At 44.4% G+C, this 14,912-nt stretch overlaps 1 protein-coding gene across 1 annotated transcript in view; it reads left to right on the top strand.

The window, feature by feature from the left end:
- Nucleotides 1-596: 596 nt before the first annotated feature.
- The window catches only part of LOC139673139 (deubiquitinase DESI2-like), a 67,448-nt gene continuing 53,132 nt past the window's right edge, over nucleotides 597-14,912 (top strand). Inside the window, exons 1-2 of the mRNA XM_071558210.1 lie at nucleotides 597-1,090; nucleotides 11,996-13,343. Of these exons, the coding sequence (XP_071414311.1) occupies nucleotides 13,305-13,343 (39 nt within the window). The 5' untranslated portion in view covers nucleotides 597-1,090; nucleotides 11,996-13,304. The remainder of the gene's footprint in view (nucleotides 1,091-11,995; nucleotides 13,344-14,912) is intronic.

The following is a 14,912-nucleotide window of genomic DNA, read 5'->3' as shown; positions in this document are numbered from 1 at the left end:
TTCCCATGGTATCTTTTAAAACTTTTCCTTTGTTTTCTTTTTATTGAGGCCATAGCCTTGGCTTAGTCACTCCACAGTGCATTCTGTGCCAGAAGCATGTCTGTGTTACAGCAGAGCTTGCATTGCTTAGTTATGCTGCTTTGGCACTGGGAGAACTGTCTCTTCTTTTTCACTCAGATAATAAAGTTTCCCCTTGGAATAAATAGATTAATTGCAGTCTTTATTGATTCCCACTTGAAGAGCTGTGTCCCATGCAATAGCAGGCTGGTGTGTCTGCCTGCCAGGGCCCTCGGATGGTAGTGCCAAGTTGGTGTAGTTCTCGTCTACTACTTTGACATGTCTTAGCCAAAAGAGGGTTTGTGCTGGGCCATTGCTGCCTGCCAGCCATTGTCATCTTTCTCATTTAATGGTGGGAAGGAAATCTATAGGTTCAACATTTGAGTCTATGTATCCCATAAAGCTTTATTTTCACAGAGCATGGAAAAGGTGCTGCAGTGCTTTAACTGAGATTTTTAGCTGTAGAAGAGTACCAAAAGCAGTTGCCATTTCTATGACTATTTTGACATGCTTGGTTTCTAGATCAGCAAAGACTGTCCATTTAGCTCAATTGATTTGCATCACAGTTTATTTTGTTACCAAATTTTTTACCACTTCTAAAAATAAAAAGAAATTCTGCCAGCAACTTGGTTAATTCCCGGCCCTTCATCAAATAGTAGATAACAAGGACTAAGTGGAGTTCTTAATGCAAATCAAGAGAGAGGTTGTGAACAGACCAGAAGCTGAGCCAGGTGTGTCGTTGCCTCTGAAAACCTGTGACACACAGGTGCAAAAACTCTGATAGGATGGGTTCAAAAAGGGTCAGTTTTTAGCAGCTGCCTTCCCTGTTTTCCCTCTTCTGCTTTTCCCATCAGCTTATGTCTAAATCATCTCCCTCTTCTGGCTCTTTCAGGGTTACTGAAGCAGAGGGGCTGCTTTCTGTCCTTGCCGAGAAGATGTTGAGATCATCATGTCAGCATGAGCTCCCTGGCCAGTATTTCCTTTTGGACTCAAAGACATCTTCTATGGCAAGAGGAACCTGGGAGGAAAATGGGTAAGACTAGAAGGCATAAGATATTGTCCTCTTGGTGAGAAAGGACAGTGGTACTGGCTGGGGACAGGGATGATATGTAGAGGCTATTTCTTACTGCACACTTCTTACCACAGGATTCTTACTGACTCTGTGGGAGCCACATTAGCCTGTCTCCTACCCTGCAAATTCTGTATGTGAAGGGTGTTTTGCTCACTGCCTTTTACCTGCCCCAGCACTGTCACTTTTTTCTGCCATTCCCAACATCTGGTGGGTGTGATTAGGAGTTAGAAAGGAAGAGAGGTACTGGTCTGGGAATTCACCGACCCCTGGTAGGACAAAGGGAGAGGGCTGATGTGGATATTAGTACCTTTCTGCTCCAGTAAGACATATGAATTACACAAGTGTAGACTGAGTATAACTGGAATCTTTGGAGTCTCAGCATAAGGACATTTTATCTCTTTAGTTAAGTGCAATGATTCTAAGTTTTTGCTATGTATTCTGGAGTGCTGGTGTCTCTGCAACAAAAGTGCATATGAAATCAAGGTAGCAGGTGTGATGTGCTGTAAGGATCATGGCATTACCCTGTTGGAGAAGATGAAAGAGCAGATGGCATAATTTAAGTCCCCAGGTTCTTCAGAGAAGGTCTATTGAAGACTGAAAGGTACAATCCTCATATAATTGTAAGACATGTCATAATGTTCAGTTTAACAAGCGACAAACAAAATGTAAGTCATAAAGCAGGGAAGAAAAAATACACCCTGCTAAGGGTGTTTTTTACTTTTCAATAAGGAGTAATTTTCTAAGGAATAATCATGTAGGAGCTTTTATTCTGGAAATGCCTGTCCTTCAAATCAGTGTTTTCACTCTAATTAAGATCTGGAGATCCTTTCTTGCTGATATTTTATACATGAATATTATTGTTGTTATAGAAGGTGACTGTGATTACTGCTGTGCAAAGATGCAAGTAAGGGCAAGGCCACCACTCTGTATTTTTTCAAGACACACAGAAAGACAAGTGAAATATCTTGGTGAAATAAAATAATCAGAGACAGTGGGAGTGAACGGGAAATGGACTCCAGGATAGGGCCTGAACAAAGCTAATATATGTGGTCTGGAGGAGTTTGAAAATGCAGAGAACCGAAGAGGCACAGGTAGGTGTGTGCACAGAGGATGTGACACTGAGAGAGAAGGTGTTAGAAATTACCTGTCAGAGAAAGGCACAGAGTTCACTGGGAGGACCAAGCCTGCTATGGGTTTTTACTTTGTTGGTGGAAATAGGACCTTGTGTATATTTTTGTGAGCCAGCAGGACCATACATGCATAACCTTTACTGATAGAATAGGTTTTCTCCTAATAGGAACATAGATAGTCCTCTGATACTGGCATGCTGCTTACTAATTATTTTAACTTTATTTAAGGTTATTTTACCTTTTTAATGGTATTTTTTAACTAGAAAGAAGCAGATATCACTGTCTGTTAGGCTAGGTTGTGGCTGAAGGTGGGAATGTGTGTGTTTTAGTGTTCATGATATCTGTGTGAGGAACTGGCAGAACAGGTGAACTCTGATATAGGTCTGAAGCAATATTGAGAATTTTATATACTTATTCCATTATTTCGAGTGAAGTTATTGAGGATGATCAGGGGATTTTCTCCCATTGGCTGCTCATTCCTGGACTGACCTTGCAAAATTATGTACTTAGGCCCATTGCCTTTGAATTTTTCAGTGATTGAGCATTGAAGAAATCTATGTTAGCTATGAAGCTTGTTGAGAACATCACCAAATTCATGTAATTAATTACCATAATAATAAATTAGTCCATTAGCCTGCAGTGCCACCTAGCCTTCCCCTCTCTTGGGGAGCAAGCAGTATGGCATGAATATTTAGAGAGATAAAAACTGCTTAGAAAACATACATGTAATGATCTTTTCCCCCCCTTCATTTTAAGATATAATAATTTAATCTCATCAGAAGATTTTAATCAGCAGTCTGAAAATTGCTGTCCTGACATTAGCCAGTGAGGGGAGAATTAGAGATTCTTTCTCTTCAAAATGCAAGTATTACTCACAATTTGTAAGGTTTGAGCTTGGTAAGGAAGCAGAAAGCTGGTGCATGACTATTAAATTTTTTAGCAGTCTGATTCATCTCAAAATGATTCAGAGACTATTGATAGTAATCCTGTCAGGAGTTGCCTTCTCAGTGGTGAAGTTGGAGTGGTTAGTGACATATCACTAGTGCTTTGTGACATTTCATAGCATTCACGAGTTAAAAGTATGTGGAGTAATGAAGGCAGCAGATGGAGTTCTGCTGGAATGCTGGGGTTAGCATCTCTGCTACCTGAAGAAGTCATGCAGAGTTGTCTTCTCTCCATGGGTGGGTCACAGGGCAGATTGATGAGAAGAAAAATGGCCCTGGGAAAGGGGAACCAAGGCTGCTGCCTACCCTGCCCATGAATGCCTTGAGGAGCCAGGGCTGCTGCTTTCCCGTTCCTCCCTCCCTGATTCTTTACTGAGCGAGAGGGGTTTGGGTTTGGAGAGTGGCTACTGCAGGATAGCCATTTGGCTGTGTTTCATGGGGAGCCATCTTCCTGGAACTGGAGGAAGAGATTGAGACATTAGCAAGGATGCAGAGTGGGAACAGCATCCCAAAATTCAGTTGGATGAAGCAGCTTAGTGAAGGGTAAGAAACATGTCCTTACATCCATGAACTCCATGAACTTTGCAAGAGGCCTTTGTGCCTCTCCCAGCCTCTCTGCTCTACCTGCCAGCTGAATCTTCTCCATCACTGTTGCAGAACAGAATTGTTTTCTCCTCATGGTTTGCTTGCTGTTCAGATGATCTGAATTCTGTGTTACAGGATTGTTAATAAATGTAAGATGGGGAAAATATATTAAAATAATCCATTTCTGACCAATACACTTCCAAGACATCTGTGATAACTTCTGCCTTCCTAAATAACAAATGTATTTAATCTGAATCTTTGGATTTCAGTAGCTCTGTAGAAACAAACACAGCTTTTTGCTTTGGCACAGTTAAACAGAACCTCGCTTCATTAGACTTCAAAAAGATTAGCAGACATATCCTTTGTGAAAATCTGCAAATGGTAACTAAACATGGAGCCACTCTCATGATGATAACAAAAATAGGCAGAAAATGGAAAGCGTGCACTGCCACGGGCTGCCTTTGTGTGGTGGGCTCATTTGGCATTGCCAAGTAAGAGTACCAGCTAAGCTCAACGAATGTAGGTGGGATGGGATGCTGCTATTGGTCTTCTTTGTTATGGATTTCAGCTTACATTACAACAGTATTCAAAAACATTGGTAGCCAGATTATGCTGTGTGTACCACAGAAGGCTGATGATAATTTGAGGGTGGGAGTAATGAGAGGAAAAAATTTTTCATCTCCAAATCCTGACAGGTTTTTTCTTTTTCAGAGGACTTTTCTTCACTGTTTGATTATCCTTTTATACATGAACAGTTTTGTTTGAGAATGCACTGCAGTGGACTTTGGCTTGACTGAAAGAGTCATTTGAGCAGTCTACACGTCTAATGGTTAGGCACAGCCTGTTTGTTTGTAGAGATTACATGAAGGGACCTATTAGAGCCCTCCAGGTATGTCTTGCAGAATATAATGGGTTAAACAAAACACATCACTAAGCTTTGTAAAGCTGTGAAAGGCTATCCAGATTCAGGGATCCAATGAATCGACTGAAACATCTAACAGTAACAGCTACCCTCTTGTTGTTCTGAGGGAATGAGCTGCCCAGTCTCTGTATCTAATCAAACAAGGGATGAGGTACTCCTGGAGAGCTAGAGAACTACATATTTGCTTAGGCATAGATCAATGGCTCACTCTTAAAAATCAACAGCACTGGTATGGTGGTACCTATGGTGCTAATAAGTAGTCTTGAAGCTATCAAAAGGTATTTGTGGATGCACCTGCCATCAGGTGTGGTGTTTGGTGTGTTATTCTAGAAGCTGAAAGTTTCCTTGTATTGTTGGGGTTCTATAATAGCCCCAGAGAAGCGCAGCATACTTATTGTATCTGCTGGCTAACCATCTGACATGAATGGCAAAATAAGAAAAGGGATTAAATTTTAGTATTCAGGGGGAAAAAAAACAAAAGCAACCAACCACAACAATTTGTAGGGAAATTTTGCACAAAGAAGACAGTAGAACACCTGTAATTACTAGCCACTGTTATCAAGCTGTAAAGACTAGCTTGCAAATTGCATTTTATCCTACTTTGAACATACAACTTTAAAAAATTGATGCAAGAATTAAAAATTTGGACCAGTTTTGACACACCTTTCAATAGTTTTTGTGATTTTTTAAATTTTCTTTATATTCAGGTTCTATGAAAGGACTGCAAAGAAAGGTTCAGATATAGAATAAGGAATACCTAAATTCTGTGAATAAGTTGTGATGTGTATATGCATCTCATTAGTCAATGTCCTGTACCACAGGCTTTGATAATTTTTCTAGAATGACTGGAATGCAACTATGATGCAGCTGCAGAATATAATACTCAGCTTTACTGAGAAAGAGACCCTGGACACTAATCAATAGGCAGCTTGAGAGTGCTGGAAAAGTGTAGCTTAGTAGCTAGGGAACATGTTTAGGTACAAGTGCTGGAGCTCCCATCTCCTTTTATGTGGATTATCTTCACCCAGACTGGATCTCTGTCAGACTGCAGCAGGAGTGAAGAACCACAGTACCTTGTTTGGGGTAGTTTTGGGCATACTGAGCAGTGGGACAAATATTGTCCTGGTCCAAGAGGGAGGCCCCATAGACACGTGCAGGATTAAGTAATACCTGTTTTTTTGGATCCCATCTTATGATGTAGGTTCCTATCTTCTTTACAAGTGTGACATTGCACCTCGAGTTCTCTTTAGTCCTTGCCGTACAGCAGATATGCTGTTTGGCTGAACTCTGGTCACTTTTTTCACCATATCTCTGTGACATGGGGTTAAATGATGTATCTTTTCTCTTACCACTTACTTATTGTTATAGATACCGAGGCGTTGGCTAGATAAATCAACGTTTATTTTATTTTATAAGGAAAAAAAGGTTAATAGCATTTATTAAAAAAAGGTAGTGATTTTATTAAGTGATTTCAGTATCCAGCTCTGTAGGCCTTAGCCTCAGTGATTGCAGCGTCCAGCTCTGTAGGCCTTAGCCTCAGTGATTACAGCTCTTTGTGAAGGCAAGGAGAGGAGCAACACAGTGCTTGCAGGATAGCAGAGCACCGGGTGACTCAGGAGACCAGCTCCCAAAGGTTCACATCTGGCTCTCGTCCAGGGCTCTGCTTATATTCACTTTTTCTGGCGTAGGCCACGCCCCCTTTGCGCAGGCGCAGTTTCCATGTGTTACATAACAGTTTCGCAATTGCTTCTCGTTTGCGCAGGCTCAGTTCTGTGCGTTGTAACAGTTGCAGTCCTCAACCAGGTCCGGCTGTGTTTCGCAATACCTTTTGCTTCATGGTGCCCAGGAGTGGGGGGGTTTCCATGTGGCTGTACAGTCCGGGGTACTTGGCAAGGGACAAACTGCAGGCTTTGGCATGATGTCCTGTTCGGTCGTACACAGCAGGAAGGGTTGCAATGCTGTACGTTCAGACGGGGGTCGGCTCGTGCCGAGCCGGCGCCCGCTGGCATGCTTGGTCGCAGGCTCCCCACGCTGGTTCAGCTTTTAGCATGGGCGGCGGGACTTCCCCGGTGGTCCATCTCCACTGTGCTCCTGCCTTGGCATGGGGTAGCTGGGGCCAGGTGTGGGGGCTGCACAGCCTTCCTTTGGGGGGGGGACTGGCGGGGAGCTTGGCAGGGCTTGCGCTGTGGGTGACCGTGGTACTGGGACTTTTGGGGGTGCTCTGTGGGACCTGGTTTCCAGCGACACGGCTGGCAGGCACCTTGGCAGAATATGGAGACAGCCAGGGCTTTCTAGCACGGCTGGCGTGGGAGTCGGGATTGACCGGGGCCGTAGGGGAAAAGAGAAAAACTGGTGGCTCTGAGTTTTGGGTGTTTTGGGAGTGAAACCGGGCATGTATGGCCAGGAAAGGCTTGTACCGGGAAAGATGGAGAGGCTGAGAGGAAGTGGGAGTTTTTCCCGGGTGCTGGCTTAGGAGGGGAATGGGATGAACCGGGGGGGTTTGCAGGGCACGGGTCTTCCCCGGAGATTCAGTGGGGGGGGTTTTGGCTAGCAGGGTCTCGGTGTGACAATGTGGCTGAGGAGAAGAAGGGAATTCTTAGGGCTAGAAACGGTAAAAAAAGGCAGGGAGGTATTTTTCTTAGCAGGGCGAAACTGTTTGGGGCTAGAAAAACCTGTAGGGGAAGGAGGGGGGAAGGCACCGGGCTGAGAGGTATCGAAACTGGGGAATCTTTCCTTTTCTCTAGAGTGAGTACTCTACATTCCTTGTTAAGCACCGAGCCATTCTCCGATAAGGCATTGTTCTTTCTGCTGGGAAGCTGTCTTTCTGGTTTTTACAATCCTCCAAATTTTCAGGCATATTTAATTTTACATTTAAAACAAAATTAAAAATACTATTTGATTTGGTTTCTAGCAAATTAATTAATTCATCTATTACACTTATCACATCTCTTAAACTACCACCTTTCACTGAGTAGGTGCACTGGCCTCTTATGTGTTCCTATAGTGTCAGATACATGGGTCCTTGTCCCCTGCCCTGCGGCTTCTGAACATTAGTATAATATAGTGCAAATAAATAACCTGAAGATGTTGCTGGTTGAAAAACCCTCTGAAACTAAGCCTGCTTTGCTCCTCAGATATAAACCCCAAATTCCTGTTACTGCATTCTGTCCCTTTTAGCTGCATCTGTTGGCTGCTTTTGACCCATGATTGTTTGTGCTGTGAATTTTTAATAGTGATAATAACAACTACTTGTCTAACCCTTAGCATAAGAATGAACATGAACAGCTTTTTAATCTCAGTTTCTATTTTGAAAGTTTCCATGTACATTGCTTGGCTCTCAGTTGAGAGTGTTGCTTTATGTAAACAGAGGGGATAGTCCTGTACTCTGCTGGGGCCTCTCCATGTCTCAGGAGCACCATTTCAGCTCAGCCTGGGGCTGTAAGTTCCTGCCCTGGTGATGCAGGTCAGATGTTGGTCTCCAGCTCTGTCCTGCTGGGCCCAACCCATGGGCTGATGTCCTGCTTTGTCCTTAGTCTTGCCTTATCATATGAATTTGCCTCATGATCTGGACTCTTGGCTGAATTTGGTGGCCATCTCCAGGCCTGCCCTGCACACCTTGCTGTAGGACAGAGCCCTGGATAGTGAAGTCCCTGCGTTGCCAACCATGCTAGGAGCTGTCAGTCTTTGTTGCTTCCTGACAAATGGCTTTATATTAAAATGTTGAGAAGTGTAGCTGCAATGAGAAGGAAGATGAAATGCAAAGTTAGGATCGACTCAATGAGGAATTCAATGGAAATATTAATTATTCCATCTGCTAACGCACACCCAGCTTTCAGCTACAAAGTCCTACAATCTTGCATGAAATCTTTTAAATTATTGAAATCATCCAATTTGACTGTTGTTCTTTTCCTTTTTGGTGCAATATAAAGTTAAATATCTCACATATTGCCTTACATAGGGCAAAGCACATTGCTGGCATCCTGTGCTGATTTTCTCTCCCCATTTTTTCCCATAGCCCACACTCAAGTCAGACCAGAATCAGTCAGGTCTTGGTATATGCAAGTGTCTTGGATAGAAGTGAAATAAAACTCTTTCAATCAAAATACCTCCTATCACACTCTCAGAATGAGGCTACAAAGCTCCAGCACCTGTCTAGAAGGTGATTTAGTGCTGTAGATGGAAAAAGGGCATTGTAACTCCCTTTACATTCTTGAATACTCTCCACCATTCTCGAGGACCTGAAAAAATATTGTCTCTAGTTTTTAAAAGGCAATTTTATATTTCCTTTAAAAACGATAGTCTTGAGTAATGTACTCAGAATGGGATAATAATAACTTGACATGGGTAGAAGCGCTTTATACAATTCAAAACGACAAGTTGTCAAAAAATATAATGGACACCCAGAGGTGGTGTACCTAATGTGGAGACAAGACCATTAAGTGTCTTGAAGTTTAAACTGGACAGCCCTGCTGTGAAACATGCTTGAAAGCCCTGTTGTCTGCTGGGTTCCCACTGAGCCTTTGAAAGCGCATGAGAGTAAATTAAGGAAAGGTGTTTATTTAAACTAGAATTCCTGAATAGCAGCACAGATAGACAAACTCAAAGATAGACCATCACCTCTAATCCAGGCATTATTTCTCTTGCACTGCTGTTCTTTTGTTCTTGCCCCCAGTGGAATGTCACAGCTCTGTTTACAGTGCCCAGCGATGCTACTTTTGTGACTGGGACCTGGAGGAGGTGGCTGAAGTTTACAGCTACTGACTGCCTTGGTTAATGTGCCGGGTAATTCCTGAAGGTTGTACCTGATTCTTGTTTTTTTTTAGTCCATGTTGGGTGGTTCTCTTACAGAGAACTCATGTAAGATCACTTTATCTCCTTTAGACATCGATCCTTGATGATTCACACATGCTACAATTAGTAAGTGGGGATGACCACAGTTAAATACATAAATCCCTTTTAAGGGAGGGCTAAGAATGTGGAGACTTTGAGAAAATTCAGGCTTGCAATAGGCTGCTTAAATGTGAATAAGGGTCTTGTCTAGCTTTAGGCATATGTATGGAAAAAGTGTATGTGTCTCCTATGTCCTAAAAGCAGCATAAGTAGTTAAAAGAGGAATTCAAAGCAGAATCCAAAGCTCTAGTTTCAGCTGCTTTAACCAGTAGTAAGAAGTATCTCCCTTTTCCTCTGTATTTGCAATTCATTTAAATTTTAAAGTTTTTACAGGGCAAGACATATAGACTCTGGTGCCTGTAGACAGTGGGGTTATCTGCAGAACTGTACTGCACCTGAAATAGAGCTGTTCACGTTCTTGACTGGTATCAGCCTGAGCTGTTGATGAAATGCTTCAACAGAGCCCAAAGCAAACCAAGACTTGTGGAGTGTATGTGACCATTAAAGAACTAATATTAATGAGCTGATCCCTTCTATCTGGAGTTAGAATAAGTCACCTAGAATAGAATGGGGTAAAAAAGGAATTTTCAGTGGATCACTGAAATGTTGGTGAGGCTAAGTGACCATGTGGAACAACTTCTTTTTGTGAAGGGGAAGAAAAGAGAGCCTGGAGCAATGACATTTGGTATGTAACTCTTCCAGTTGTTTCAAGACAGAGGGAGTGAATCCAGATCTTAATGTGCAAGTGACATTTACTGTCTCTCCTACAGCAAAAGTCCTTTAAATAACAAATGCATATTTAGAGTGGCTTTGATCTCTTGAAGCAATATAATTAGTTTAAAGACATGCTCTGGCTTTAATTTCCACACCCCCTCTTCTATCTCTAAAATTTCAAAGTGGAATTCTCGTCATCATTTATTTGTTTGTTTATCTATTTGTTTGTTTTCCCCCCCAGGTGCTTATTTTTGAAATATCTATAGGTAAAACATCTAAGCTTGTGGCTGCCTGTCACCTTTCTCAAATCCTAAATATTTATAAGTGTCTGTATCTGGTAGGTGTATCTGGTTTAAATCTCTAATTAATTTTAGTGAACTCTGGGCACAGCAGTCACTGGAGTTAATTTAGTGAGTAAGTATGTTGTCAAGTGTGGAAAGAGGTTGTAGTGCTGCTTTTCCAGTTACATCACTTGGTCTAGTATCAGCCATTCCCTCTTCTTTCAAGTCTACTTAAAGCATTATAATCACTAGAGCAGGACACATACCCCAAAGTGACAATGTCAGGGTATGTGTGAGAGTTTAGCAAGAATCCTCTGGGATTCAGTAGGAGGTTTGTCTTACAAGTTAGGGCTTGAATGATGGTGCTGATCCTCTTGCAGAAGGAGCTTTTCATTGTTCCATAATCTGTGAAAAGAATTGGGGGCTCAGTCTGTCCTCTGAGGAATATCTGGGCTCTGAGATGGTAGGGAGGAGGAAGCACCTTTTCCCACCTGCACAAACTGCTCCATCAGCCCCAGGCTGCTGAATCAGATGGTTAATGGCACCCAACAGTTTGAGTTAGTGGACTGGAGAGCTGGGGGCAGTGTGGGGGGGTGGGGGTGTGTGTGTGAAAGTCAGGGTTTTGGTCCGTCTCCTGTGTCATGTGTGTGGAATTGCCCTAACCCAATCATGGAATGACTAGTCCAGATGAAATTACTGTGCTGGAATCCCTGCCACCCTGCATGCCTTCATGCCCAGGCCTGAGCTGTGGCTATGCTCTTTCAAAATGCAAATCCATACTGTTAGGGCAAAGCAGTTCTGGATCTCCTTTGGCACTGTCTGGAGGAAAAGTTTTATGTCTGACTGTTGGGCTGGAACTCAGCCTTGCAGAACATGGACTCACTTCCCGTTTATGCTGCCTGCCTTCACAAGAAATCCTCCTGTGCACTGTATAACAAGTCTTTTTTACAAGACTGCAGCTCTATGGTCTTGTCCTTCCACTCCTGACAAAGGCAGGTGAGCCCTGCTCCGGACTGGGATGGTTCCCATGTGGCTGAAGACAGGGCTGAGGCATGCTGGGCATTGCTGATGTAACGGGCTCCCTGCAATTTTCATTCAGATCTGGTTGGCTGTGAGCTGGCAGAGAGCCTCAGCCTCAGATACGCCTCCAACTCTGATGAGGTCATCCCTGCCTTTTTTTTTTTTTCCTGCTTCAGAAGTCTGGTGTATGAACGTTTAAGGTCACAGTGTTCATTTTCACACCACTGCAAATCTCTGGATGCAGGAACCCCCTTGTCTCCCTCTGTGCTACACCCTTTCCCAGCACCATCACAAACCCTGTTCTCCCTTTAAAGAGAGAGGAGGAGCAAATGGAAGATGAATTTACCGCAGTGCATTTTATAATTCATTCTCGCATCCAGGTCAGAGGGGAGTGTTTGCTGGCACGACATTGCAGAGTTGCCCGGTCCTAACACGAGTGTAAAGGAGCCCCAGGACGGAAGAAACTCCAGATCCTGCTGTTGCCAGAAGTGACTCTCTCCCTGCCCAGTCGTCTCGTCCCTTCCCCGCCCTCCCACCGTGTACCATGCAGCCATGCATCCATGCATCCAGCCAGCAGAGGACGGGGTAGGTCTCCTCGGCTGTCAGTCAGTAGGGACTGTCCGGCTCGGGACGAGCTGATCGCGAAATAAGGACTGGCCTGCGGAGAGCAGGGCACACAGAGCTGGAGTGCCCAGCCCCGCTCTCGCAGCCTGCCTGGAAGCATCGCCCGCTCGGTGTCTTCCTTCCTACAACCCCAGCGCCGGGTAATCCCGCGTCATCTCCCGGGGAGAGCTGCTTGCTAACTTCGGCGCCGACGCCAGGTTTGCCTGCACGGCGAGGGCAGGATGGGGGTTGCGGCATCCCCTCTCTGCCCCGAGGGCAGCCAGCCCCCTCCTCTCCCTCCTCCCACCGCCGAGCCCCGCGCTGGAGCCCCTTTGGCACAATCTCTTCACCATGTCCTGCCGGGGGCGGAGAGACCACAACGGAGAGTCTGAGCAGGGACCGACCCTCTGCGCCTTGAACAGATCCCGGCTCCGGGAGACTCAGCCCAGCACCGCGGACAGATCCCGGCCCCAGACGGCCCGACCCCAGCACCTCGGACAGATCCCGGGGTGCCTCCGGGCTCCGCCGGCGGGAGGGAGCGACCTCGGCGCCCTCTCCGGCCCCGCTCCGTGCCTTGGAGCTCCGCTTGGTTGCGTAGTGCCGGCAGCCCTCTGCGGTAGCGTCCGCCGGGGAATCCTCCCGCACACACTGCCACCCGCCTTGCTCGCGGTGCCAGAAGAGGGCTTACCTTTGGGCTCAGAACCTGTCTTCTGTGGATCGGGATATACAAGCTTGGACGGTGCCTGGCTACAGTGGTGAATGAGTTTACAGACCCCAAAGTGCGCTACGGGGTTAGAAAGAAACATTGGATCTGTCCTGCTGTGGAGAGCTAAAATAAGCACTACACAGCCAGAAAACCCAACTCAACCTTTCCTGCCTCCCTGCAGTCAACTTTACACACACACACACTCACACTCAACCACGAGAATTCTCTTCTTTTCTCCTTTCTCCAGTCTTCTTCCTTCAGCAGCTGTGGGATGAGGCATTTCCCTCTGTCTGACTCAGGGTAAAAGCATACCCTGGAGGCATCAACACACAACTGGCAGGGACTGAAAGGTTTTAATCCAGCCTCTACTGCAGTCAACAATGGCAAATGAACCAGTGATTCTGAATGTTTATGACATGGTGAGTATGAAACTGTTACTGGTTGAAGGGACAGTGGGGCCGGGTGGAAGTTCATGCTTGGAGGCAGGCATTGTACAAAGAGTAGCCAAGCACCAATCCCCAGAGAGCTGATTCCCTGCCTCCCCTTCCCCTCTCCTGGCCCAAACTCCTCATCCAAGCATATCATATCAGAGATGATGCTGACACCAGTTTTTCTGGGTTTTTTAAGTGTTTAGCATAATGGGCCCGATTTCCTGCAGAATCTTTCAGGAACAGCACTGGGTGAGGAGAGGACTTTTTAATTTTCAATGCCCCAGTTAAGGCAGGAAGTGTGATCACCTTTGTCGTTGAGATAATTGTCCTTTGACTTTGAATGAGCAAGCAGTACCAGGCTGTGGGGAAGGGGTCAGGATTTCATCTAGGGAGGAGAAATAGCTGTAGAATTGCAGTAAGGACATAATTTCTAGGCTAATAATCTGTATCAATCCCTCAAATGTGTGACATTCTAGTTAATAATTTTCTCTGAAGGTTAATTGCAACAACAGGAGTAAAAAATTACCTGGTAAAGTTTCAGCACAGGGAGAAGCATGGGCACATGCTCCTCAGCAATATTTCCTGAAAGTTCAGAAGGTAGCAAGTGGTTTTTCATGACCTCTCCCTGCAAGGGTGAATGTGAGTGGGTGTTATCTGTGCTAACAAACCAGAAGGTTCAAATCTTGGTGTAAGACTCCAAAGAGAAGAAGGCTGGGCACAACCTATTTTCTTGCTGGTCTAACAGAAGTTCAGGAGAGACATGTTCAGATGAGGAGTGTTTTGATGGTCATGTACTTCACCTTTGTTTTTTGTTTACCAACTAATGATTTTAAAAGTAAAAAAAAGTAGTTTTCAGATCTTCCACAAATTTAGTGAACTTTTCTGGGGAAAATACAACTTAAAAGGCCCAAGTGTTGACTGAGCTCTAAAGATACAGCTTCAGACCTTTAAGATTACAGCATACACTTGCTTTTTACCATCAGGCAGTGACAACTTTTATCAAGAAGCCCACAGAATAGTGTGGGTTTCCTTCTGGGGGGAATAGATACCAAAGAGATTAAGAGTGGGTTGCTGTAAAAGTCAAACCTCTTATCACAAAGATTAAGGGATCTTTTGTGGTCTAAAACAGGTGGGTTGTTTTCTGAGGGGAGAGAGTGAGTGGTAAGGCCTATTAAAGTAAGACTGTATGTGCATTGATGGACAGTCCAAAAAGCACAAGCACAGTGTACTGAAGCTACCTCTTCTAGCGCTATTATTGGCAAAATCAAGCAAGCTGGTACAAAATCCTTCCCTAGAATTTGGTCTTAAGTGTTTAAAGATCTGTTGCTTGGCAGCCTGAACTGTGAACTCCCCCAGGTTGTTCTTCAACCAACAGGTCTGGTAACCCTAGTAGGTGGTAGCTAGTACTTGGTAACAAGGCACTGACATTACAAATACACTGACATGAGTGTATTGTTAATACTTCGAGGAAAATAAAGGAGTTTTATTGTCCTTCTACAACGTCCTCTGTTTTCTTTGCAGTTTTTTTAGTTTGTTCTGCAACAGACTATGGTCTGA

Source organism: Pithys albifrons, chromosome 6 (genome assembly GCF_047495875.1).
Source record: "Pithys albifrons albifrons isolate INPA30051 chromosome 6, PitAlb_v1, whole genome shotgun sequence".
Classification (NCBI taxonomy): Eukaryota; Metazoa; Chordata; class Aves; order Passeriformes; family Thamnophilidae; genus Pithys; species Pithys albifrons.
Note: the sequence above shows the minus strand (reverse complement) of the source record. Positions and strands in the feature narration are given on the sequence as shown.